At 39.5% G+C, this 27,182-nt stretch overlaps 1 protein-coding gene across 10 annotated transcripts; it reads left to right on the top strand.

Moving 5' to 3' along the window:
• The first annotated feature begins 9,114 nt into the window (after positions 1-9,114).
• On the top strand, positions 9,115-22,357 carry LOC128706314 (alpha-aminoadipic semialdehyde synthase, mitochondrial). Of its 10 annotated transcripts, none has more exons than XM_070097687.1 (4): positions 11,490-12,006; positions 12,542-12,718; positions 13,526-13,678; positions 20,496-22,357. In XM_070097687.1, the coding sequence occupies exons 1-4, from the start codon at positions 12,001-12,003 to the stop codon at positions 20,679-20,681; spliced, it is 522 nt and encodes a 173-aa protein (XP_069953788.1). In that variant the 5' UTR covers positions 11,490-12,000; the 3' UTR covers positions 20,682-22,357. The 10 variants fall into 10 exon arrangements, 4 of the variants coding, with proteins under 4 accessions (XP_069953788.1, XP_069953790.1, XP_069953789.1 ...); XM_070097689.1 differs by lacking the exon at positions 20,496-22,357 and adding an exon at positions 14,019-14,155 and having other exon boundaries at positions 11,495-12,006; positions 13,526-13,713; XM_070097688.1 differs by lacking the exon at positions 20,496-22,357 and adding an exon at positions 14,019-15,006 and having other exon boundaries at positions 11,501-12,006; positions 12,542-12,613.
• Positions 22,358-27,182: the final 4,825 nt, after the last annotated feature.

The raw sequence follows: 27,182 nt of genomic DNA, 5'->3' as shown, positions 1-27,182 counted from the left end.
GGAGACAGTAATGGTGAAGCTGGAGATTTTGTCCAGGTAGTCGGGAATTATACGCAGGAAGGAATACATATAAATGACCTCATAGGGGACAGGAGCCATAGTAGGGAAACAAGTGTAGTCAAAGATAAGATAAAACCAATATTGCAGATTAGAAATACCGCAGGAAATAGCAGGAAATAGTCTTGTAAGACTGTAGTGTGTCTTGTAAGACTAGACTGTGTCTTGTAAGACTGTAGTGTGTCTTGTAAGACTGCAATGTGTCTTGCAAGACTGCAGTGTGTCTTGTAAGACTGTAGCCTGCCTTGTAAGACTGTAGTTTGTCTTGTAAGACTGTAGTGTGTCTTGTAAGACCGTAGCCTGCCTTGTAAGACTGTAGTTTGTCTTGTAAGACTGTAGTGTGTCTTGTAAGACTGTAGTGTGTCTTGTAAGACTATAGTGTATCTTGTAAGACTGTAGTGTGTCTTGTAAGACTGTAGTGTGTCTTACAAGACTGTAGTATGACTTGTAAGACTGTAGTGTGTCTTGTAAGACTGTAGTGTGTCTTGTAAGACTGTGGTGTGTCTTGTAAGACTGTAATGTGTCTTGTATGACTGTAGTGTGTCTTTTAAGACTGTAGTGTGTCTTGTAAGACTGTAGTCTGTCTTGTAAGACTCTAGTGTGTCTTGTAAGACTCTGGTGTGTCTTGTAAAACTGTAGTGTGTCTTGTAAGACTAGTGTGTGTCTTGTAAGACTGTAGTTTGTCTTGTAAGACTGTAGTGTGTCTTGTAAGACTGTAGTGTGTCTTGTAAGACTGTAGTGTGTCTTGTAAGACTGTAGTGTGTCTTGTAAGACTGTAGTGTGTTTTGTAAGACTAGACTGTCTTGTAAGACTGTAGTGTGTCTTGTAATACTAGTGTGTGTCTTGTAAGACTGTAGTTTGTCTTGTAAGACTGTAGTGTGTCTTATAAGACTGTAGTGTGTCTTGTAAGACTGTAGTGTGTCTTGTAAGACTGTAGTGTGTCTTGTAAGACTGTAGTGTATCTTGGAAGACTGTAGTGTGTTTTGTAAGACTAGACTCTGTCTTGTAAGACTGTAGTGTGTCTTGTAAGACTGTAGTGTGACTTGTAAGACTGTAGCGTATCTTGTAAGACTAGTGTGTCTTGTAAGACTGTACTTTGTCTTGTAAGACTGTAGTGTGTCTTGTAAGACTGTAGTGTGTCTTGTAAGACTGTAGTGTGTTTTGTAAGACTAGACTGTGTCTTGTAAGACTGTAGTGTGTCTTGTTAGACTGTAGTGCGTCTTGTAAGACAAGTAGTGTGTCTTGTAAGACTACAGTGTGTTTTGTAAGACTGTAGTGTGTCTTGTAAGACTGTAGTGTGTCTTGAAAGACTGTAGTGTGTCTTGTAAGACTGCAGTGTGTCTTGTTAGACTGTAGTGTGTCTTGTAAGACAGTAGTGTGACTTGTAAGACTGTAGCGTGTCTTGTAAGATTGTAGTGTGTCTTGTAAGACTGTATTGTGTTTTGTAAGATTGTAGTGTGTCTTGTAAGACTGTAGTGAGTCTTGTAAGACTGTAGTGTGTCTTGTAAGACTAGACTGTGTCTTGTAAGACTGTAGTGTGTCCTGTAAGACTGTAGTGTGTCTTGTAAGACAACAGTTTGCCTTGTAAGACTGCAGTGTACCTTGTAAGACTACAGTGTGTCTTGTAAGACTGTAATGTGTCTTGTAAGACTGTAGTGTGTCTTGTAAGACTAGAGTGTGTCTTGTAAGACTGTAGTTTGTCTTGTTAGACAGTATCTGTCTCGTAAGACTGTAGTGTGTCTTGTAAGACTGTAGTGTGTCTTGTAAGACTGTAGTGTGTCTTGTAAGACTGTAGTATGTCTTGTAATACTGTAGTGTGTCTTGGAGACTGTAGCGTGTCTTGTAAGGCTACAGTGTGTCTTGTAAGACTGAAGTGTGTCTTGTAAGACTGTAGTGTGTCTTGTAAGACTGTAGTGTGTCTTGTAAGACTGTAGTGTGTCTTGTAAGACTAGACTGTGTCTTGTAAGACTGTAGTGTGTCTTGTAAGACTGCAATGTGTCTTGCAAGACTGCAGTGTGTCTTGTAAGACTAGACTGTGTCTTGTAAGACTGTAGAGTGTCTTGTAAGACTGTAGCCTGCCTTTTAAGACTGTAGTTTGTCTTGTAAGACTGTAGTGTGTCTTGTAAGACTGTAGTGTGTCTTGAAAGACTAGAGTGTATCTTGTAAGACTGTAGTGTGTCTTGTAAGACTGTGGTGTGTCTTGTAAGACTGTAGTGTGTCTTGTAAGACTGTAGTGTGTCTTGTAAAACTGTAGTGTGTTTTGTAAGACTACAGTGTGTTTTGTAAGACTGTAGTGTGTCTTGAAAGACTGCAGTGTGTCTTGTAAGACTACAGTGTGTATTGTAAGACTGTAGTTTGTCTTGTAAGACTGTAGTGTGTCTTGTAAGACTGTAGTGTGTCTTGTAAGATTAGACTGTGTCTTGTAAGACTGCAATGTGCCTTGCAGGACTGTAGTGTGTCTTGTAGGACTGTAGTGTGTCTTGTAAGACTGTCAATCTTGATCACATCTCCAGCAATCAAGGAGCTAAATACAGAAGGAGGAAACTTATTCTCAAACCAGAACACAGAGACAACTTTATTAACCACTTGGATCAATGGTATAAGAATTACGAGCCCATTGGCACACAAAAATTTAATGAAGACTTAATTACCACTATTGAGAGTGTTCTCACCGATCAAGTGGGCAGGAATAGGAAACAAAGACCCTCCACTATAAATAACAATAAAAACCAATGTAAATACTATAATGATCCACAGCTGCGCAATCTAACACATGCAGCTAGGAGGATTGGTAAAGCATACCGTGAATGTAGAACCCCAGACCTGCTCAGAACGTTCCAAGCTGCACTAACAAATGCAAGGATTAGAAAGGAAGAACTTAGGCAACAGGAATGGGAACAGTTTGTTAGTGGATTAAATAGGTCCACCCCTTTGAGTTTGGCTTGGAAAGGTATAAATAAAATAACCAGGAAAAAGACTGGCAATGTTGCTCATCCCTTTCCTCTTGAAAAAGCAAATGACCTCATAAATGACTGGTCCAAAACATCCAGGCATGATAGCCTTCCATCTCATATTAGAAAAAATTTAGAGAGTACTTCTGAAGAAATGTTGAAACTGATTAATTTTATGAGCCAAAATATTGATGAGAGTGATTGCCTCTTTACCGAGTATGAATTAGATAATGCATTAACCAAAGGTCGATCAACTGCTCCTGGAGAGGATGGTATAACCTATGATATTCTCAGAACTCTAAGGCACGTGCCTGATAACCCTTTGTTGGCACTGTATAATCTCAGTTACATTGAGGGCGTTCTTCCTACTTCCTGGACCAATAGTCTCATTGTGCCTATCCCTAAGCCCCAACAGCCTGATACATTTAGGCCGATCTCCTTAGCTAGTTGTCTTTGTAAAACTTTTGAAAGAATGATGCTTAACAGACTGTACTACAGAATCAGACATCAACTTTCCCCCTACCTCTATGGGTTCATGAAAGGTAAAAGTGTGCAGAACTGTATTTCCACCTTTCTCACTGCACACACCTCTACTAGTTTTACCACTTTTCTTGATCTAAAATCTGCATTTGATATTGCGAACAGAACCGTTATACTACATGAACTAGCCAAAATGAATATTGGTGGTAGCTTACTCTGCTGAATAATAGGATACCTGTCAAATAGAGTATCCTCTGTCCTTTACCAAGGCTTCAGAAGTGATTCTAAAGAAATGTCTTTAGGTACACCGCAGGGAGGAGTTCTTAGTCCCATGCTATTTAATATTCTGATTAATGCTCTCCTAAATGCTCTACCTGCCTCACCTAAACATATAGCTATAAGATTAGATTTTGCCACCGAAGTGGCTAGTTTATTGTGCACCCCATATCCATCCTGTGGACGGTAGCGCGAGAGCACATGGATACACAAAAGGCCTAGGAACTAGGCCCCAAAGATAGCTATAAGCTATGCTGATGATACCATGATCCATACAACAGGGCATAAGAAGATGAATACCATTCTTAATGAAGTTCAAGCAATTTGTAATCGACTAGGCCTCATAATATCTTCCTCTAAAACAAAGATATTAACAAGCAAACGACATCCCCCATCCATCTATTTGCAGGGTGAAATCATTAGCTACGTTAAAACTTACAGATATCTTGGTGTAGATGTACCCTTTAACAAATCCACTATACCACAACTAAACAAGAAATGTAAAGCTAGGCTAAATGCTCTCAAAGCTGTTGCTGGCTACAATCCCAACTATGGTGCTAATGTGAGAATCGTGAGAATGATGTACATAGCCCATGTTAGGTCCTTAATTGATTATGCTGCTCCCATGTTGATATTAGCTAGAGAAAGTTCTCTCCGACCCTTGGAGTTAATGCAAAATGAAGCTCTCAGGATTATTCTTGGCTGTCCCAGATCTACAAAAGTTCTTAACATGAGGAAGGAGCTTGGTATTTCTAGTATCAGTGATAGGATTGTTGAAATTAACACTGTACTCGGTATTAGAATGTTGAGAAACGAACAAGACACTGTCACAGTGAATCTTACCAAGTGTCTAGAGGTAAATACACACAGATCTAAATGGATTGTGAAAACGTGCAATTGCATTAAGTTTTATAACCTGCATGAACTGTATCACTGTAGGCAACAAGAGCATTTCACCCCTCCATGGAAGATGTGTTCATTTAATATCACATACCTACAAGTCCCTCCCAAGAAGCTCATTGTTAGAGCAACTGCTCAAGAAGAAATTTCTCACCTAGCTGGTAGTAATAAGTTATCACAAGTTATATACACTGATGGATCTAAACAGGAGTCTTCTGGCAGGGCTGCATCTGCTCTTGTTGCCACCTCCCTAGTTAAGAACGATAATAAATTTGTTGAGTTAGGCATAAGAATTAACAACTGGGCATCTACACTGCAAACTGAATTGTTTGCAATCCTAATGGCGCTAAAGCTAACCTATGACACTGAGCTTGACTCTGTCATCATTACTGATTCTATGTCGTCACTGAAGGCTCTTGACTCATATAATGACTCCAACAACATGCTCATTGGGGAGATTAGATTTAGATTTTGCCACCGAAGTGGCTAGTTTATTGTGCACCCCATATCCATCCTGTGGACGGTAGCGCGAGAGCATATGGATACACAGGATGGGTATGGGGTGCATAAAGATATTAAACTAAAGTGTGTGTGTGTGTGTGTGTGTGTGTGTGTGTGTGTGTGTGTGTGTGTGTGTGTGTGTGTGTGTGTGTGTGTGTGTGTGTGTGTGTGTGTGTGTGTGTGTGTGTGTGTGTGTGTGTGTGTGACTCAACAATCAATATTTGCACCAATAACTCATTACAGTTGTGACCGGGTGTGGAAGTGTGAATTGCTCATTACTCTATAATTTGTTCATGATTGTAGCCAAAGTATAAACGTAAGTAACCATTCTACAGAATTCATTACCTTTGTAACTTGTGAGCTCATTACCTTTGTACCTAGTTCAGCTATCAAAACTTTGGGGGCCCAGTCCCTGGACCCATTACGTACCTCTGTAATCTGTAAATACCTTTGTAACTTGTCATGATTGTGACCAGACTTACCTGGAGTTCATTACCTTTGTAAATTGTGAGTTCATTACCTTTGTAAATTGTGAGTTCATTACCTTTGTAAATTGTGAGTTCATTACCTCTGTAACTTGCTCAGCTATCAAAACTTTGGAGTCCAGTCCCTGGACCAATTATGTACCTCTGTAATCTTTTGACTACCGCCCACAGGATGGGTATGGGGTGCATAATAAACATATTAAACTAACTAACTACACAAAAGGCCTAGGAACTAGGCCCCAAAGGGTTAACAGGAATACATATGGATTTATATCTACATATCTATAGTTCACTTATCTGTTACAAGCAAATTTAGGAAATTTGCTTAGTATATCTGGTATCTTATTTTCATTAATAAGATATCTTGACATGTCACATAGGTTATTATACTGTCTGTCTCTGTATTCCTCAATAAGTGGACAATTAAGCACATAGTGTTCAAGAGAGTGACCATATGCCTGATCACATAATTTACATTTAGTTTGATCATCATCTGTGTGTCTCCCAAACTGTTAGTTAGTTTAATATGTTTATTATGCACCCCATACCCATCCTGTGGGCGGCATCCCAACTGCCAGAAGTACTTGTAACCAAGCCTAAGCCTGGCCACTACAACATCAGTCAGTCTGTTCACATTGCAAGTTGCTCCATAAACATACTTATCTACGTTCATGTTATCATAGTGGGTTATAGATCTACTCAGGCTTCTAACTGCATTCCTATAACAATCATTTTCATTATTTACTTCTCTCCTAATATTATTCCTAATGCTAGACACAGATATACCAAAGTTATATTCTACATTCTCCTTCTCGATTGGGGAAGCCAGGTATAGATACTCAAAAATTAGGGACAAAGGAATTAATGTACAATTGCTATGGATCCCATCACACATTGGATTACTCCTTCATGATAAAGTTGATATGTTAGCCAAAAAGAGTACCCAGAAGGAGAATGTAGAATATAACTTTGGTATAACTGTGTCTAGCATTAGGAATAATATTAGGAGAGAAGTAAATAATGAAAATGATTGTTATCGGAATGCAATTAGAAGCCTGAGTAGATCTATAACCCATTATAACAGATAAGTGAACTATAGATATGTAGATATAAATCCATATGTATTCCTGTTAACCCTTTGGGGCCTAGTTCCTAGGCCTTTTGTGTATCCATATGCTCTCGCGCTACCGTCCACAGGATGGATATGGGGTGCACAATAAACTAGCCACTTCGGTGGCAAAATCTAAAATCTAATCTAATCTTTATGTGGGTCTCCGTGAAAGCCGTGGACATTGCCTTTGCCTCTGCAAGCTATACGTATATTATAGACTATATATTATTGACAATATATTATAGACAATATATTATAGACAATATATTATAGACAATATATTATAGACAATATATTATAGACAATATATTATAGACAATATATTATAGACTATATATTATAGACTATATTATAGACAATATATTATAGACAATATATTATAGACAATATATTATAGACAATATATTATAGACAATATATTATAGACTATATATTATAGACTATATACTATAGACTATATATAATAATAATAATAATAATATCTTTATTTACTACAAGTACATGTACAAGGTATACAGTCCTAGCTGACAACAATGACATACTACTATATAGAACTATAGACTATGTATTATAGACTATATACTATAAACTATGTATTATGGACTATATATTATAGACTATATTATAGACTATATATAGACTATATATTATAGACTATATATTTTAGACTATATATTATAGACTATATATTATAGACTATATATTATAGACTATATATTATAGACTGTATATAGACTATATATTATTGACTATTTATTATAGACTATATAATGATCATATGCCTGATCACATAATTAACATTTAGTTTGGTCATCATCTGTGTCTCCCAGACTGCCAGAAGTACTTGTAGTAAGTAGGTACCTGGGTGTTAGTTACACCTTCTGTCAGTGTTCACCTAGCAGTAAGTAGGTACCTGGGTGTTAGTTATACCTGCTGTGAGTGTTCACCTACAAGTAAGTAGGTACCTGAGTGTTAGTTACACCTTCTGTCAGTGTTCACCTAGCAGTAAGTAGGTACCTGGGTGTTAGTTACACCTTCTGTCAGTGTTCACCTAGCAGTAAGTAGGTACCTGGGTGTTAGTTACATCTTCTGTCAGCGTTCACCTAGCAGTAATTAGGTACCTGGGTATTAGGTAACTGGTGTGGGTGGCATCCTGGGGGACAAAACTGACCTAATTTGCCTGAAATGCTGTACATAAGCAGGAACTCTACAGTATGTCATAGGTGTCAGTTATGGTCTGTATAAGTTGCATCATGTACTGCTACAAATAAAGAACATTAATTAAGATACTGCTAGAATGTAATAAGCTAAAATAAGGGCTACAATAGAAATAAGTTACTTTGACTTTTTTGTGTTATCTTGGTGGGTAATGTACATCATATATGATAACTCTACTTGTGCCTATATAAACTTATTTATTTAAATAAGCTTATTAATACACTTATTTAACTTATTTACTTAAACTTATTAATATACTTATTTAACTTATTTACTTATTAATATACTTATTTAACTTATTTAAACTTATTTAACTTACTTATTATTTACTTATTAATTTACTTATTTAACTTATTTACTTACTAATACACTTATTTAACTTATTTACTCATTAATATACTTATTTAACTTATTTACTTAAACTTATTAATATACTTATTTAACTTATTTACTTATTAATACACTTATTTAACTTATTTACTTATTAATACACTTATTTACTTACTAATACACTTATTTAACTTATTTACTATTATTTACTTATTTACTTATTTATACTTATTTAACTTATTTACTTATTAATACACTTATTTAACTTATTAATACTTATTTAACTTATTTACTTATTAATAACTTATTTAACTTATTTACTTATTAATACACTTATTTAACTTATTATACACTTATTTAACTTATTTACTTATTAATACACTTATTTAACTTATTTACTTATTAATACACTTATTTAACTTATTTACTTATTTTATTTATTTACTTATTAATATACTTATTTACTTATTAATACACTTATTTAACTTATTTACTTACTAATACACTTATTTAACTTATTTACTTATTAATACACTTATTTAACTTATTTACTTATTAATACACTTATTTAACTTATTTACTTACTAATACACTTATTTAACTTATTTACTTATTAATACACTTATTTAACTTATTTACTTATTAATACACTTATTTAACTTATTTACTTATTAATATACTTATTTAACTTATTTACTTATTAATACACTTATTTATTTACTTATTAATATACTTATTTAACTTATTTACTTATTAATACACTTATTTACTTACTAATACACTTATTTACTTATTAATACACTTATTTAACTTATTTACTTATTAATACACTTATTTAACTTATTTACTTATTAATACACTTATTTAACTTATTTACTTATTAATATACTTATTTAACTTATTTACTTACTAATACACTTATTTAAGTTGTCAAGGGAAAGAGGGCAAGAGTGCCATGTATTAATTGTGATTTAAGTGCTCTTGATCCAGGGAACTTGCAGCTACCTTTTATACCCACATATCACACCTCATTAACGCCCCTCACCCCCCTGGAGGTGCACGGCCCCTACAGGTTTACCGTCTGGCCATAAATCACTAAAATAATTGAAGAAGTTGGCACCCCTGTAGAGGTGCGCGCGTGCGCGTGCGCACTCAGAAAAAACATCAATGGTAGAGAAACTTTGTGTCAGGAATCACGTACAAAGTACAGTGAATAACGTACAAAGTACAGTGAATAACGTACAAAGTACAGTGAATAACGTACAAAGTACAGTGAATAACGTACAGTAAGTAACGTACATAAGACTTGTTAATAGTGTAGGAATACTTGTGAGTGAATTGGTTTATTAATGGTGTCTGGCCCCTCAAGGAAGGTTCCTTGATGCTGGTCAGGGGCTCTTGATCCAGGGAATTGGATCTGTGCTCCAGTTCCCCGAATTAAGCCTGAATGCCTTCCACGTCCCCCCCCCAGGAGCTGTATAATCCTCCGGGTTTAGCGCTTCCTCTTGATTACAATAATAATAATGGTGTCTGGTTTATTGTTATAACTGGTTTATTATAACTAGTTTATTGTTATAACTGGTGTATTATAACTATTTTATTTATTGTTATAATTGGTTTATTATAACTGGTTTGTATATTATAACTGGTTTATTATAGCTGGTTTATTTCTTATAACTGGTTTATTTATTGTTATAACTGGTTTATTTATTGTTATAACTGGTTTATTTATTGTTATAACTGGTTTATTGTTACAACTGGTTTATTGTTATAGCTGGTTTATTGTTATAACTGGTTTATTTATTGTTATAGTTGGTTTATTATCACTGGTTTATTTAGTTATAACTGGTTTATTATCAAGGTTGTACAACATCAAGGTTGTTACCTTGATGTTGCTGCTGTGATCATTTATGCCCTAAATTTTACTCCATATATCAAGGTTAATTTGTTGTATAATTATTTAGTACAGGTAAATATAATTATTTAGTACAGGTACATGTAAATATAATTATCATATATATAAATTATCCACCAGGATAACACAAAGTTTTCAAGAGACTGTCCCCCAGGATGCCACCCACACCAGTCCACTAACACCCAGGATGCCACCCACACCAGTCCACTAACACCCAGGATGCCACCCACACCAGTCCACTAACACCCAGGATGCCACCCACACCAGTCCACTAACACCCAGGATGCCACCCACACCAGTCCACTAACACCCAGGATGCCACCCACACCAGTCCACTAACACCCAGGATGCCACCCACACCAGTCCACTAACACACAGGATGCCACCCACACCAGTCCACTAACACCCAGGATGCCACCCACACCAGTCCACTAACACCCAGGATGCCACCCACACCAGTCCACTAACACCCAGGATGCCACCCACACCAGTCCACTAACACCCAGGATGCCACCCACACCAGTCCACTAACACACAGGATGCCACCCACACCAGTCCACTAACACCCAGGATGCCACCCACACCAGTCCACTAACACACAGGATGCCACCCACACCAGTCCACTAACACACAGGATGCCACCCAAACCAGTCCACTAACACCACCCACACCAGGATGCCACCCACACCAGTCCACTAACACACAGGATGCCACCCACACCAGTCCACTAACACCCAGGATGCCACCCACACCAGTCCACTAACACACAGGTACCCATTTAACTGATGGGTGAACATAGACAACCGGTGTAAAGAAACACGTCCAATGTTTCAACCTTGGCTGGGAATCAAACCTGGACCCTCACTGTGTGAAACCACCTGTTACCACCAGGACACGGGGCACCGTGCCTAAGTTGTCCTAGTTAATCTCCACACTACTGTAAGTTTATTTACTTACAAGTACACATAAATACAGTTACACAAATTAGCATACAATGTTTGAAGGTAGCATTATAGGTGACCTTAAAAATAGGCTGAAAATTGTCCAGATTTAAGTAGTTATTATGTACTAGGATTAGTCTGCCCGATATGCCCCAGCATGATAGTGACTTTCTTTGTACTTAGCAAACCAAAATTGTAATTACACGTTGTAAGTAATTATTCAGGTATACACAAATACGGTTACATAGATTATCATACAAGACTGTTCAACTGCCTCCCAGCATACATAAGGGGGATTACCAATAGACCCCTGGCTGTCTTCAAGACCCCTGGTTGTCTTCAAGACCCCTGGCTGTCTTCAAGACCCCTGGTTGTCTTCAAGACCCCTGGCTGTCTTCAAGACCCCTGGCTGTCTTCAAGACCCCTGGTTGTCTTCAAGCAGGCACTGAACAGGCACCTAAAGTCAGTACCTGACCAGCCGGGCTGTGGTTGGTACATTGGACTGCGTGCAGCTAGTAATAACAGCCTGGTTGATCAGGCCCTGGTCCACCATGAGGCCTGGTCACAGAACAGGCCACGAGGGCGTTGACCCCCGGAACTATCTCCAGGTATACTCCAGGTATACTTAGCAGCATATGTGTAAAGAACCTGGGATAACCTAAAAAAGTCAAAGTGACTTATTTCCATTGGCCAGTAGGCCTGCTGCAGTGCTCCTCCATTCTTATATTCATATGTTTATGTACAGTAGAACCCGTGTATGCAGAGATTCGGTTTCTACAGTTTCGGTTATCCACGGTTTACCGTGGCCTGAACATATCCTTAATTTAGCTTGATAATGTTGGTAAGACATGACAGTAGTGATGGTGGCAGTTGTTCAGAGTCTAAGACAGACAGTAGTGATGGTGGCAGTTGTTCAGAGACTAAGACAAGCAGTTGTTCATCAAGTAGTGATGGTGGCAGTTGTTCAGAGTCTAAGACATTAGTAAAAAAAGTGATGATTCTCCACTTACTGTGTGTAATTTATCAATTAAACTTCATCATAGGTATGTACGTAAGTGAGAAACAACTTAGTCGTACCCTGAGTTTCAAACTTTCTTCGTTCCAGAAGGCTATTCAAGTGCCATTACCGAATGAATTTGTTCCCATAAGGAATAATGTAAATTAGATTAGTCAGTTTCAGACCCCAAAAATACACTTACAAAGGCACGGGCAATAATACACTTACATAATTGGTCGAGTTGGGAGCTGTTCAAAACTCGGGGTACCACTGTATGTGCATATGGTTGGGTACTATCTGTGGTTTTGGGCATCCAGGGTAGGTCTTGGAACATATCCCTCATGGATATAGGGAGACTACTGTAGTCTTATCATTACAGGTCTATCAGAATGTGGGAGCCAAGATACAAGAGGACCTATCAGAAGCACCGGTGATCATAGGGGTGAAGCAGGTACCCATTGATCAGCTTATACCCAACAGAACATACTGTTTCTTCTCTCTCACTATTAAAGCTCAGGAAGCCAACATGCCTCTCCTTGATGCTATTTTAGAGAACGTAAGATCAGGTAATATTTGTTAGCATTTTTTACCTGGGGAGGGTTAGCAACCCAGGATAACCTGGGGTGGGGAGGGTTAGCCACCCAGGATAACCTGGGGTGGGGAGGGTTAGCCACCCAGGATAACCCAGGATAGGGAGTGTTAGCCAGCCAGGATAATCCAGGGTAAGGAGAGTTAGCTACCCAGGATAACCCAGGGTAGGGAGTGTTAGCTACCCAGGATAACCCAGGGTAGGGAGAGTTAGCCACCCAGGATAACCCAGGGTAGGGAGTGTTAGCCAGCCAGGATAATCCAGGGTAAGGAGAGTTAGCTACCCAGGATAACCCAGGGTAGGGAGTGTTAGCCACCCAGGATAACCCAGGGTAGGGAGTGTTAGCCACCCAGGATAACCCAGCATAGGGAGAGTTAGCCACCCAGGATAACCCAGGGTAGGGAGAGTTAGCCAGCCAGGATAACCCAGGGTAGGGAGAGTTAGCCAGCCAGGATAACCCAGGGTAGGGAGAGTTAGCCACCCAGGATAACCCAAGAAAGTCAGTGGGTCATCGAGGACTGTCTGTCTTACATATTTCCATTGTGGTCCTTCAATCTTGTCCCCCAGGATGCCACCCACACTGGTCACTTACTGCTAGGTGAACAGTGACAGCAGGTGTAAGGTGACTAACACCCAGGTATCTACTTACTGCTAGGTGAACAGTGACAGCAGGTGTCTTAAGGAAACACGACCTACTGTTTTCACCCGTACCGCGAATCAACCCCCGGACCTCAGTGTGTGAGCTGAGAAATTCACAGTATTTTGTGTTTTCAGAACATCCGGTTGCTGGACTATGAGCGTATGTGTGACAGGCAAGGCCAGCATGTGGTGGCGTTCGGCAAGTATACTGGAGTTGCTTGCATGATCAACATTCTTAATGGACTTGGTCTTTGTCTCCTAATACTTGGGCATCACACACCCTTCATGGTATGCTACTACTTGGGTATCACACACTCTTCATGGTATGTTCCTAGCACTTGGGCATCACACACCCTTCATGGTATGTTCCTAGCACTTGGGCATCACACACCCTTCATGGTATGTTCCTAGCACTTGGGCATCACACACCCTTCATGGTATGTTCCTAGCACTTGGGCATCACACACCCTTCATGGTATGCCATTAGAAATACCCCTCCACGATGGGCAATACTCTACTGGCAGTACTGTACTGACAATAAGTTCTGTCAGTCTTATTATCAGTAACTGCTATAATAATACAAATAATTAGTATAATCAGTAAATATTGAATCAGTTGATTCCTACAGCACATTGGACCCGCCCATAATTACCGCAACACAGAGATGGCAAGACAGTCAATTCGTGACACTGGCTATGAAATTTCGCTGGGCATGATGCCGAAATCCATTGGTTCTCTGATGTTCATCTTCACGGGCACTGGGAACGTGCCGCAGGGGGCCCAGGAGATAGTTCAGGAGCTGCCCCATGAGTATGTCTCTGTGAAGGCGTTGAAGAATTTGAAACTCCTGAACAAATGAACCTGATAGGCATTCAAACTGCTGTACATGGGGTGAGTAATTATGAATGACCTAACTGGTCACACCTCCACCACTAACTGGTCACACCTCCACCACTAACTGGTCACAGACTGTACCATGATTACTGGATGAAGGTTCAAACCTACACCACTAACCGGGCACAGACAAAGTTAAATGTTTATTTCAGCTTAATACAATGTTTGTACAGTGATGGGTGACATGATACAATGTACAGTGATGGGTGACATGATACAATGTACAGTGATGGGTGACATGATACAATGTTTGTACAGAGATGGTTGACATGATATAATGTTTGTACAGTGATGGGTGACATGATAAAATGTACAGTGATGGGTGACATGATACAATGTTTGTACAGAGATGGGTGACATGATACAATGTACAGTGATGGTTGACATATAATGTTTGTACAGTGATGGGTGACATAATACAATGTTTGTAAAGTGATGGGTGATATGATACAATGTGTGTACAGTGATGGTTGACATGATGCAATGTGTGTACAGTGATGGTTGACATGATACAGTGCATGTACAGTGATGGGTGACATGATACAGTGCTTGTACAATGATGGGTGACATGATACAATGTACAATGATGGCTGACATGAGACAGTGCTTTTACAGTGATGGTTGACATGATACAATGTTTGTACAGTGATGGGTGACATGATATAGTGCTTGTACAATGATGGGTGACATGATACAATGTACAGTGATGGGTGACATGATACAATGTGGGTGACATGATACAATGTACAGTGATGGGTGACAGTGATGATGGTTGACATGATGTACAGTGATGGGTGACATGATACAATGTTTGTATAGTGACAGTGATGATTGACATGATACAATGTGTGTACAGTGATGGTTGACATGATACGATGTGTACACAGTGATAGTTGACATGATACAGTGCTTGTACAATGATGATTGACATGATACAGTGCTTGTACAGTTATGGTTGACATGATTGTGCTTTTACAATTATGGGTTACATGATAGTGCTTGTACAGTGATGGTTGACATGATACAGTGCTTGTACAATGATGGGTGACATGATAGTGCTTGTACAATTATGGGTTACATGATAGTGCTTGTACAGTGATGGTTGACATGATACAGTGCTTGTACAATGATGGTTGACATGATACAGTGCTTGTACAGTGATGGGTGACATGATACAGTGCTTGTACAATGATGGGTGACATGATACAGTGCTTGTACAATGATGGGTGACATGATGCAGTGCTTGTACAATGATGGGTGACATGACAATGATGGGTGACATGATACAGTGCTTGTACAATGATGGGTGACATGATACAGTGCTTGTACAATGATGGGTGACATGATACAGTGCTTGTACAGTGATGGGTGACATTTAGGTGTGCAAGCAGGAAGCCCATAGTCATGCAGAGCATTTTGGGTTCAGTTTACAATATTTTGACTTTACAACGGTTCGACTTACGAGAGTTCGACTTTACGATGGTGTAGTAGCAATTACTTTGGAGATGAAACTTAAGATAATTACCCAACATGAAGGTAACTTGTATTCATTCATTTACTTTTTAATACTGGTACAGCCTCTCCTCACTTAACGATGGAGTTCCATTCATGAGACCACGTCATTAACCCTTAAACAGTCCAAACAGATTGAAATTCAAATCCGTAGTGCTCCAAACGTAGATCTACGTTTTTTTTACATATTTTCGAACATAAAAAAACAAATGTAGATAAAAGTTTTTTTACACATTTTCAAATGGAAAAAAAAAAGATCTACATTTTTTTACATACTTTCAAATGTTGAAAAAACGTATATATACGTTTGGACCATTTAAGGGTTAAATGAATTCATCGCTAAGTGACGAGCATATTATAATGGTAGTGTTTGTGTCAACCAGCTTTGATAATTTTTTAATGTCGTCTTTGCACCATTTATAACATTTCGGTAAATTTTTACACATACAGCAGCGTACTGTATATTGTAATAAACAGAAGAGAGGAAATCAGCTCTAATATACATTATTTAAGTATGGATACTGGTCAGAGAGCCCATTGTAAGTCCAAGGCATCGGTAAAGGAGTACGTTGCTAAGTGAGGAGAGGCTGTATTTAGTTAGTTACAGTAATTATTTGTTTATTTACTGATTCAATGACAGTAGTTATTAATTTGTTATTTATTTAGCATATCATATTTATATTTTCCTATGATATTTTCAACTTACGATGGGTTCGTTAGAACATAATCCCATCGTAAGTCAAGGAGCACCTTCCTGTGCCTTTAACAGTGATGTTTCTACTGTTGGTGTAATTCTAAACTTTTGATCATGTTGGTGCTTGAAAATAAAGACTGGGTGAGAGTTTTGTTTGTAAGAATTGTTTAGCATGATAAATAATAATAATAATAATAATCTTTATTTCTGCAAGTACATGTACAGTAAATCCTTGACTTACAAACACCTCGAGAATCTCGTGTATTGTCTATAATATTCATTATAGAGGAAGTCTTCAACTTAGAACACATTGGGGACTTTCTGTATTGTGTATAATAATGATATACACAATACAGCTAGCCCTCCACTTTCACGAGCTTCAAATATTCGCAAATGCCCAGCCGCCCAATCATAACATTTTTATTATTATTATTATTAACACACTGGCCGATTCCCACCAAGGCAGGGTGGCCCAAAAAAGAAAAACTTTCACCATCATTCACTCCATCACTGTCTTGCCAGAAGGGTGCTTTACACTACAGTTTTTAAACTGCAACATTAACACCCCTCCTTCAGAGTGCAGGCACTGTACTTCCCATCTCCAGGACTCAAGTCCGGCCTGCCGGTTTCCCTGAATCCCTTCATAAATGTTACTTTGCTCACACTCCAACAGCACGTCAAGTATTAAAACCCATTTGTCTCCATTCACTCCTATCAAACACGCTCACGCATGCCTGCTGGAAGTCCAAGCCCCTCGCACACAAAACCTCCTTTACCCCCTCCCTCCAACCTTTCCTAGGCCGACCCCTACCCTGCCTTCCTTCCACTACAGACTGATACACTCTTGAAGTCATTCTGTTTTGCTCCATTCTCTCTACATGTCCAAACCACCTCAACAACCCTTCCTCAGCCCTCTGGACAACAGTTTTGGTAATCCCGCACCTCCTCCTAACTTCCAAACTACGAATTCTCTGCATTATATTCACACCACACATTGCCTCATACATGACATCTCCACTGCCTCCAGCCTTCTCCTCGCTGCAACATTCATCACCCATGCTTCACACCCATATAAGAGCGTTGGTAAAACTATACTCTCATACATTCCCCTCTTTGCCTCCAAGGACAAAGTTCTTTGTCTCCACAGACTCCTAAGTGCACCGCTCACCCTTTTCCCCTCATCAATTCTATGATTCACCTCATCTTTCATAGACCCATCCGCTGACACGTCCACTCCCAAATATCTGAATACATTCACCTCCTCCATACTCTCTCCCTCCAATCTGATATCCAATCTTTCATCACCTAATCTTTTTGTTATCCTCATAACCTTACTCTTTCCTGTATTCACTTTTAATTTTCTTCTTTTGCATACCCTACCAGATTCATCCACCAACCTCTGCAACTTCTCTTCAGAATCTCCCAAGAGCACAGTGTCATCAGCAAAGAGCAACTGTGACAACTCCCACTTTGTGTGATTCTTTATCTTTTAACTCCACGCCTCTTGCCAAGACCCTCGCATTTACTTCTCTCACAACCCCATCTATAAATATATTAAACAACCATGGTGACATCACACATCCTTGTCTAAGGCCTACTTTTACTGGGAAATAATCTCCCTCTTTCCTACATACTCTAACTTGAGCCTCACTATCCTCGTAAAAACTCTTCACTGCTTTCAGTAACCTACCTCCTACACCATACACCTGCAACATTGCCCCCCTATCCACCCTGTCATATGCCTTTTCCAAATCCATAAATGCCACAAAAACCTCTTTAGCCTTATCTAAATACTGTTCACTTATATGTTTCACTGTAAACACCTGGTCCATACACCCCCTACCTTTCCTAAAGCCTCCTTGTTCATCTGCTATCCTATTCTCCATCTTACTCTTAATTCTTTCAATAATAACTCTACCATACACTTTACCAGGTATACTCAACAGACTTCTCCCCCTATAATTTTTGCACTCTCTTTTGTCCCCTTTGCCTTTATACAAAGGAACTATGCATGCTCTCTGCCAATCCCTAGGTACCTTACCCTCTTCCATACATTTATTAAATAATTGCACCAACCACTCCAAAACTATATCCCCACCTGCTTTTAACATTTCTATCTTTATCCCATCAATCCTGGCTGCCTTACCCCCTTTCATTTTACCTACTGCCTCACGAACTTCCCCCAACACTCAATCTTCATCAGAGTACAAAACAAATTCTGGCCACAAAATAGAGCGAAACACCAACGTCAAAGACCTAGGAGTGATTATGTCGGAGGATCTCACCTTCAAGGACCATAACATTGTATCAATCGCATCTGCTAGAAAAATGACAGGATGGATAATGAGAACCTTCAAAACTAGGGAGGCCAAGCCCATGATGACACTCTTCAGGTCACTTGTTCTATCTAGGCTGGAATATTGCTGCACTCTAACAGCACCTTTCAAGGCAGGTGAAATTGCCGACCTAGAAAATGTACAGAGAACTTTCACGGCGCGCATAACGGAGATAAAACACCTCAATTACTGGGAGCGCTTGAGGTTTCTAAACCTGTATTCCCTGGAACGCAGGAGGGAGAGATACATGATTATATACACCTGGAAAATCCTAGAGGGACTAGTACCAAACTTGCACACGAAAATCACTCACTACGAAAGCAAAAGACTTGGCAGACGATGCACCATCCCCCCAATGAAAAGCAGGGGTGTCACTAGCACGTTAAGAGACCATACAATAAGTGTCAGGGGCCCGAGACTGTTCAACTGCCTCCCAGCACACATAAGGGGGATTACCAACAGACCCCTGGCAGTCTTCAAGCTGGCACTGGACAAGCAACTAAAGTCAGTTCCTGATCAGCCGGGCTGTGGCTCGTACGTTGGTTTGCGTGCAGCCAGCAGCAACAGCCTGGTTGATCAGGCGCTGATCCACCAGGAGGCCTGGTCACAGACCGGGCCGCGGGGGCGTTGACCCCCGAAACTCTCTCCAGGTAAACTCCAGGTAAACACGAAATCACAGCTTCCCTATCTTCATCAACATTTAACAATTCCTCAAAATATTCCCTCCATCTTCCCAATACCTCTAACTCTCAATTTAATAACTCTCCTCTCCTATTTTAACTGACAAATCCATTTGTTCTCTAGGCTTCCTTAACTTGTTAATCTCACTCCAAAACTTTTTCTTATTTTCAACAAAATTTGTTGATAACATCTCACCCATTCTCTCATTTGCTCTCTTTTTACAATATTTTATGAAGTTTTCATGTGTTTTATGATTGTTCGTGGTTCAGTAGGTTAAGGAAGCAATATTGTTAGGCTAAGTAAATGCTATTATTGTATTTCACTGCAATATATTTGTGCATCAAAACATTAGCAAACACTACAGTATTAGTATATTTCCCTACATCATATATATGCACCAAGCATTTGTGAATTTTTAAGATTCGCGAGGTTCTTGATCCCCAACCCTCGTGAATATGGAGGGCCTCCTGTAATGATATGATACACAAGATTCTCAATGTGTTTGTAAGTCAAGGACTAACTGGACAAGGTATACAGACCATAGCTGACATCAGTGACATACTACTATGTATATAGAAAATCCCTTGTTATGCAGAGCATTTCCTGCAACTTGGATTACTGCATTTTGCGGCTTATTAGACGCATTTTTTTTTTCCATAAAATGTCTCTAGAAACCACCCTGCATCCTATAAACTGATGGTCAGTGACTGGAGCGGGTTATTTGTGTATCGTTCCAGTCACAGTATTGTGCCTTTTTTTTGTTATTTTGGGGTGTGGGGTGGGCTGTAGCTCTCCCAGTTATATCCAATGCTGAACCATTGAAATAAAACAAATCATAAGTTGTGAAATACAGTAATTTTGTCCTCAGGATGCGACCCACACCAGTTGGATTACTGGGTGAAGGCTCAAACTTCCATCACTAACTGGTTATAAACCATGCCATGTTTATTTCTCCTGGGTGACTTGGTTATTTTCTTCCTGTGAGCAGCGACCAACAAGATTTACTCTTGTGAGGCGAGACGTCGCTATCACTTGGCTCGTAAAGACAGTGGACAGTAGGATACTGTCGAATATGAAGAACATACTGAGAGATGCATCTCTGTCTTTGCTCACAAGGTCAGTATTTTTTGCTTACAATGGTCATTGTCCTGCTTACAAGGTCCTGCTCACATGACACTCTTCAGGTCACTAGTTCTATCTAGGCTGGAATATTGCTGCACACTAATAGCACCTTTCAAGGCAGGTGAAATTGCTGACCTAGAAAATGTACAGAGCATAATGGAGATAAAACACCTCAATTACTGGGAAGGTTCAAGTTCCTAAACCTGTACTCCCTCGAACACAGGCGAGAGAGCTACATAATTATATACACTCGGAAAATCCTAGAGGGATTAGTACCAAACTTGCACAAGAAAATCACTCCCTACGAAAGCAAAAGACTCGGCAGATGATGCAACATCCCCCAATGAAAAGCAGGGGTGTCACTAGCATGTTAAGAGACAACACAATAAGTGTTAGGGGCCCAAGTCTGTTCAACTGCCTCCCAGCATACATAAGGGAGATTACCAATAGACCCCTGACTGTCTTCAAGCAGGCACTGGACAGGCACCTAAAGTCAGTACCTGACCAGCCAGGCTGTAGTTCGTATGTTGGAGTGCGTGCAGCCAGCAGTAACAGCATGGTTGATCAGGCCATGATCCACCCTGAGGCCTGGTCACGGGCTGGGCCACGGGGGTGTTGAACCCCAGAGCTCTCTCCAGGTAAACTTCAGGTAAACATTGTCATTGTCCTGCTCACAAGGTCATTGTCCTGCATACAAGCTTATTTTCCTGCTCACCAAATTAATTTCTTATCATAAGGTCATTTTCTTGTTCATAAGAACAGTTTTCTTGATTGTTTCAGACAGCCAAAAGTATTAACAAAAAAATATTGTTTTTAAAGATTAAATATAAATACAAAAAACAATGACATATAAATATAAAACACTAATAAAATGGATAAATGAACATTTAACATCACACTGGTGTATGGAAGCCAGGTAGGAGGCGAGAGGAAGGCGAGTTTATTATGCTTCAGTATGATGCTACTATCATCTCTGCGGCTTATTTATCTATCACAATTCATCTAATATGACATAATAAACACTATTAATAACATAGAAACATGATATATTTTCTAACATGAATAAAATATGTCATAATGTATGTGAGGAGTAAGTGGTGGAAGTGTTGTTGGGTTTATAATGGCCACTGAGAGAATCCGTACATAGTGGTAGTGGAGGTGAGGCGGCAGCAGAACCCACCACCACTATCACACTTAATGTACGTAATTTATAAATAAGAAATATTTACATTTTAATTTATAAATAAGAAATATTTACATTGTAATTTATAAATAAGTTTATTCAGGCATACACAAATAGTTACGTACATAGATTATCATACATAGCACCATGTGTTTAAAGTACCTAGGATAACCCAAAAAAGTCAGTGACTTAGTTATTTCCATTGGGGTTCTTTTATATTTACACTTATATTTACCTTTATCCTAGGTAGTAGGTTGAACATTAAAATGGTATAAAATACCGACAGATTGTTAGGTAAGACACATATGCAACAGTTAGGTATCTTTATTTTGAAACGTTTCGCCTACACAGTAGGCTTCTTCAGTCGAGTACAGAAAAGTTGATAGAAGCAGAAGATACTTGAAGACGATGTAATCAGTCCATCACCCTTAAAGTTTTGAGGTGGTCAGTCCCTCAGTCTGGAGAAGAGCATTGTTCCGTTGTCTGAAACAATATGAAGTTGAAGTGACAGAATCGGGCCTTATATAGTGCCAGGAGGTGAGACGTAGGTTGATTTGGGAGGGCAGGTCCTTCTCAAACCCAGCCGTTCTCACTAGTAGAGGTTGTCGAAGTAGATGGTCTGTACCAAGATACCCTTGTGTTGCAGTGTCTGACAGAATGAACATTAAAATGGTATAAAATACCGACAGATTGTTAGGTAAGACACATATGCAACAGTTAGGTATCTTTATTTTGAAACGTTTCGCCTACACAGTAGGCTTCTTCAGTCGAGTACAGAAAAGTTGATAGAAGCAGAAGATACTTGAAGACGATGTAATCAGTCCATCACCCTTAAAGTTTTGAGGTGGTCAGTCCCTCAGTCTGGAGAAGAGCATTGTTCCGTTGTCTGAAACAATATGAAGTTGAAGTGACAGAATCGGGCCTTATATAGTGCCAGGAGGTGAGACGTAGGTTGATTTGGGAGGGCAGGTCCTTCTCAAACCCAGCCGTTCTCACTAGTAGAGGTTGTCGAAGTAGATGGTCTGTACCAAGATACCCTTGTGTTGCAGTGTCTGACAGAATGAACATTAAAATGGTATAAAATACCGACAGATTGTTAGGTAAGACACATATGCAACAGTTAGGTATCTTTATTTTGAAACGTTTCGCCTACACAGTAGGCTTCTTCAGTCGAGTACAGAAAAGTTGATAGAAGCAGAAGATACTTGAAGACGATGTAATCAGTCCATCACCCTTAAAGTTTTGAGGTGGTCAGTCCCTCAGTCTGGAGAAGAGCATTGTTCCGTTGTCTGAAACAATATGAAGTTGAAGTGACAGAATCGGGCCTTATATAGTGCCAGGAGGTGAGACGTAGGTTGATTTGGGAGGGCAGGTCCTTCTCAAACCCAGCCGTTCTCACTAGTAGAGGTTGTCGAAGTAGATGGTCTGTACCAAGATACCCTTGTGTTGCAGTGTCTGACAGAATGAACATTAAAATGGTATAAAATACCGACAGATTGTTAGGTAAGACACATATGCAACAGTTAGGTATCTTTATTTTGAAACGTTTCGCCTACACAGTAGGCTTCTTCAGTCGAGTACAGAAAAGTTGATAGAAGCAGAAGATACTTGAAGACGATGTAATCAGTCCATCACCCTTAAAGTTTTGAGGTGGTCAGTCCCTACCTAACAATCTGTCGGTATTTTATACCATTTTAATGTTCATTCTGTCAGACACTGCAACACAAGGGTATCTTGGTACAGACCATCTACTTCGACAACCTCTACTAGTGAGAACGGCTGGGTTTGAGAAGGACCTGCCCTCCCAAATCAACCTACGTCTCACCTCCTGGCACTATATAAGGCCCGATTCTGTCACTTCAACTTCATATGGGGAAGTGGGAAAAGAATTCTTCCTCCAAGCCAGGGCTGAAGAGGCGAAAATGGGGAGCAAGGGGTAGTAACCCCTTTTCCCGTATACAGTGGTCCTCAATAATCCCCCCGGGCCCGAAAGTCGCCCATTTCGGGAAAAAGTCCTGTTTTTTCGTCAAAAAAATTCCTGAAAAAGGGCCGGGAACTGCCAAAAAGTCCCTAATATCCTTTGCCCCGGATGGTACTTTGCGCCTGGGCCGGCCTTTTTCCCTTCCCCGCCAGGGGTGCCATTGTTTCCCATGAGTGACGGCCCCCACATTTTCCTTGAAATATTTCATAATATTCCATTGATTTTAGTTTTTAAGGGCTAATTTTTCATGGCTAAAAGTCATTTATGCCAGCCCTTTGGGAAAGAATAAAAACACATTTTAGGGAAAAGTTTGTAAAAAAATAAAAAGAGATGGTGGAGAGGGGAAGAAAAGGGGAAGGGTTGATAAAAAAGGAAAGGGGGGATCACGCAGCCCGGGCAACTGGCGGGGTTTTTTCAATTTTTCCCACAATATTTTTCCTCCAGTTTTTAAAGTTACCCAAGAAGAAACCCTTCGAAAACTCATCCACCCATTTACAAGTCCCAAAATGAGGGGGATGGGGTTATCAGAGCTTATTTCGGGGAGTTTTGGGAGGACTGGGGGGGAAATTTTTTCCAGGTGGGATAAATTTTAAAGGACCTGCCGAGCAGGGGGCCAAAAGGCCTGCTGCAGTGATCCTCCTTTTTTTAAAAATTTATCAACCACAAATACAACTTCCATCTCCACCACCATTTTTGTTTTTTTCTACAAACTTTTTAAAATTATGTGTTTCCTTAAATTTTTTACCCAAAAAGCTGGCACCCAGAAGCTTTTTTTTGGTGGAGTGGGGTGGTGGTAGAAGGTAGTAGTGATGGTGGTACAGTTTTAATAGTGGTAGAAGGTCGAGTATGGTGGTAGAGGGGTTTCCCTTTTTTAGTGATTCAAAGGGTTCTACCAACCCCCCAATGTTGGGGTTATATAGGGGTACAAAAACCCCCCCGCCCCACCACCATTATGGACGGGTTAAACCCGTGGGCCCCCTTTTTACCCCCCAACAACACAACACAACACCTCCTTAATTTTGAATGACTTTTTTTATTCATTCTAGAGTATATTCCACGTTTCTATGTTATTAATATTGTTTATTATGTCATATTAGTTGAATTGTGATAGATAAATAAGCCATAGGGGGTTGATATTAGTGTCATATTTTCCAACAATAAATTTGCCATCCCCCACACAAACAAATAGAATAAGAAATAAAATGGAAGAACACTGCAGGTCTACGGGCCCCATAAAAGGGCAGGTCCTTATCAAAATGATCCACCCAAGCTACCCAAGAATTTACTCCTGCACTAATGACAAATCAAACTCGCCCCCAACTCGGGGAAATTTGTCCAACCTTCTAAATACCCCGGGCCTAGCCTATCACAGGTAAGGGGATGTTAAAAAGAACTTAAGAAAATAGGGAAAACTGGGAAAAGGCCTGCTGGCCCAACAGCCGGCCTTCACAAATCCAACCCACAACAGAACAAATGCTACCCAAAAATAAGTAGGGGCAAGTCCCACTAAAACCAACCCCCCCACCTGATTTTTCCAACCTAAATTTGAAACTACCCGCCAAACTTTTAACATTTGGGAAAGGGGGAACACTAAAAGCCTGTTGGCCCATACTAGGCCGGTCCTTCACAAACCAAAACCACTAACAGAACAAAAGCACCCAAGCAAAAGCCAGGTGGTCGACCAAACCAACCCCTCCACGGTATTTATCCAACCTAAATTAAACCCCCAATGTTTTAGCTTATCCCCCTACAGCAAAGCCACCATCAACACCCTATTACCAATGTTCATTTATACTTTATTATCCCCTAGAGTCCTTATGGGGGGGGATTCTTCCAAATAATCCTCTCCCCCTCCCCTCCCCGTCTTCCATTCACCAACAACACCCTTTCCCCAAAAAGGTAATTCATGTTGAATGTTCATTCTTTTAGTATATCATCTTTAGGAAAAAAAAATTGTTGTTAAATTTTTTGGGTGTCGGGAACAATTAATTTGGGTTTTTTAATTTTTTTTTGGGGGAAAAAATTGTTTCAAAAATCTCCATTTCGATAAACCCTTTTCCGGGAAGGTTTTAAGATTATTGAGGGACCACTGATTACTAAATTTGAAAGGAGAAATTTTTTGTTTTTCTTTTCCCAAACCCCCCGGGGGAAAACCGGTTGAAAGGAAAAAAAAGTTTTACCTTATACTCCCTTTGGAGGAGATGTTTTTTTAATTATTTGTTTGATGGAGAGAGCTGGCAGATTTTGGGTGGTGAAACATGGGGGGCGCAATTTTCAGGGCCCTATAACATCCAACAAATTGAGAGTTATTTTGACGTTTTTCTGTCCCCACCCTTAACTTAGTTGCTACACTGTTAATTCTACACTTTATGGGACACGTTCCCTTTTAGACGTATATATCGAGAATCACCGAAGGAAAATTTTCCCTCTTCCCCTACTTTTGGGACTTGCGAGTTTTTCTTTAATTCTAGTGTGCTTCTTTCCTTTTTTACCACAGGGGTGGCACCGGTTTTGGGCCCCTGGGGATATTTAGAGTTAAAGACCAAAACAATGGAATAAAAAAAATATATTGGGGGCCTGAATATCCTACTGGCTTGTAAAAAAGGCACACACATGGGGGACGGGGGGCGGCTCAGGCCGCTGGACGCTTTGGGACAATGCCCTTAACCCCGGGTTTTGGGAAGGAGCCAGTATTTTAGCAAAAAATGCCCAACGATTTTCATTATGATGGGCCCTTAACGAGCGCCCACTGTACTTTAGTCACAAAATTTTATAGCACTTGTAAAACCCTTGACATTAATATAGTTTTAGTTTTAGTGATCATTGATAAAAAGTTTATAGGTTTGGGAAACCCCCGAGGATATTCATTTTTTTAGTTTCTGTACAGTATAAGAAAGATCTGAGGTAAAAAAATTATGTTACAACTTTCATTTCTAAGTTGAATTAGTTCTTTTTTCAGTAGAATACAAATATTCTATTTACTTTTATTTGTTGAGGAAAAATTTTTAAAGCAACAATTTATGATAAAAATCAATTTACATTTTTTTGTTCGAATTTAAATTATTTACCCATTATTAAAATAGGTAAAAAAGACCAGTTCAACTCGTGACAGCCTAAACCAAAGTGGCAGGGGGTTGTATTTTTGGGGTAGGAAAATAATTTGTTTATGTCTTTTTGAAGATTTTAAAAAAGGGGTTCATTGGTCTGGTTTTTAGTTCCCGCAGGATTGTTCTTTGAGGGGTGGGGGACCTTTCCATCCCTACCAAGACAGCACTGGGCACCCCAAAAACTATTTAACCAAAAACAGAACAAAAATTTCAGAATAACATCTAACTTCCTTGTCTGAAAACTTCAAAAATAATCCATAAACAAATCTATTAACCCCAAAC

Source organism: Cherax quadricarinatus, chromosome 59 (assembly GCF_038502225.1).
Source record: "Cherax quadricarinatus isolate ZL_2023a chromosome 59, ASM3850222v1, whole genome shotgun sequence".
In the NCBI taxonomy this organism is placed as follows: Eukaryota; Metazoa; Arthropoda; class Malacostraca; order Decapoda; family Parastacidae; genus Cherax; species Cherax quadricarinatus.
This window is presented reverse-complemented; position numbering and strand designations above follow the sequence as displayed.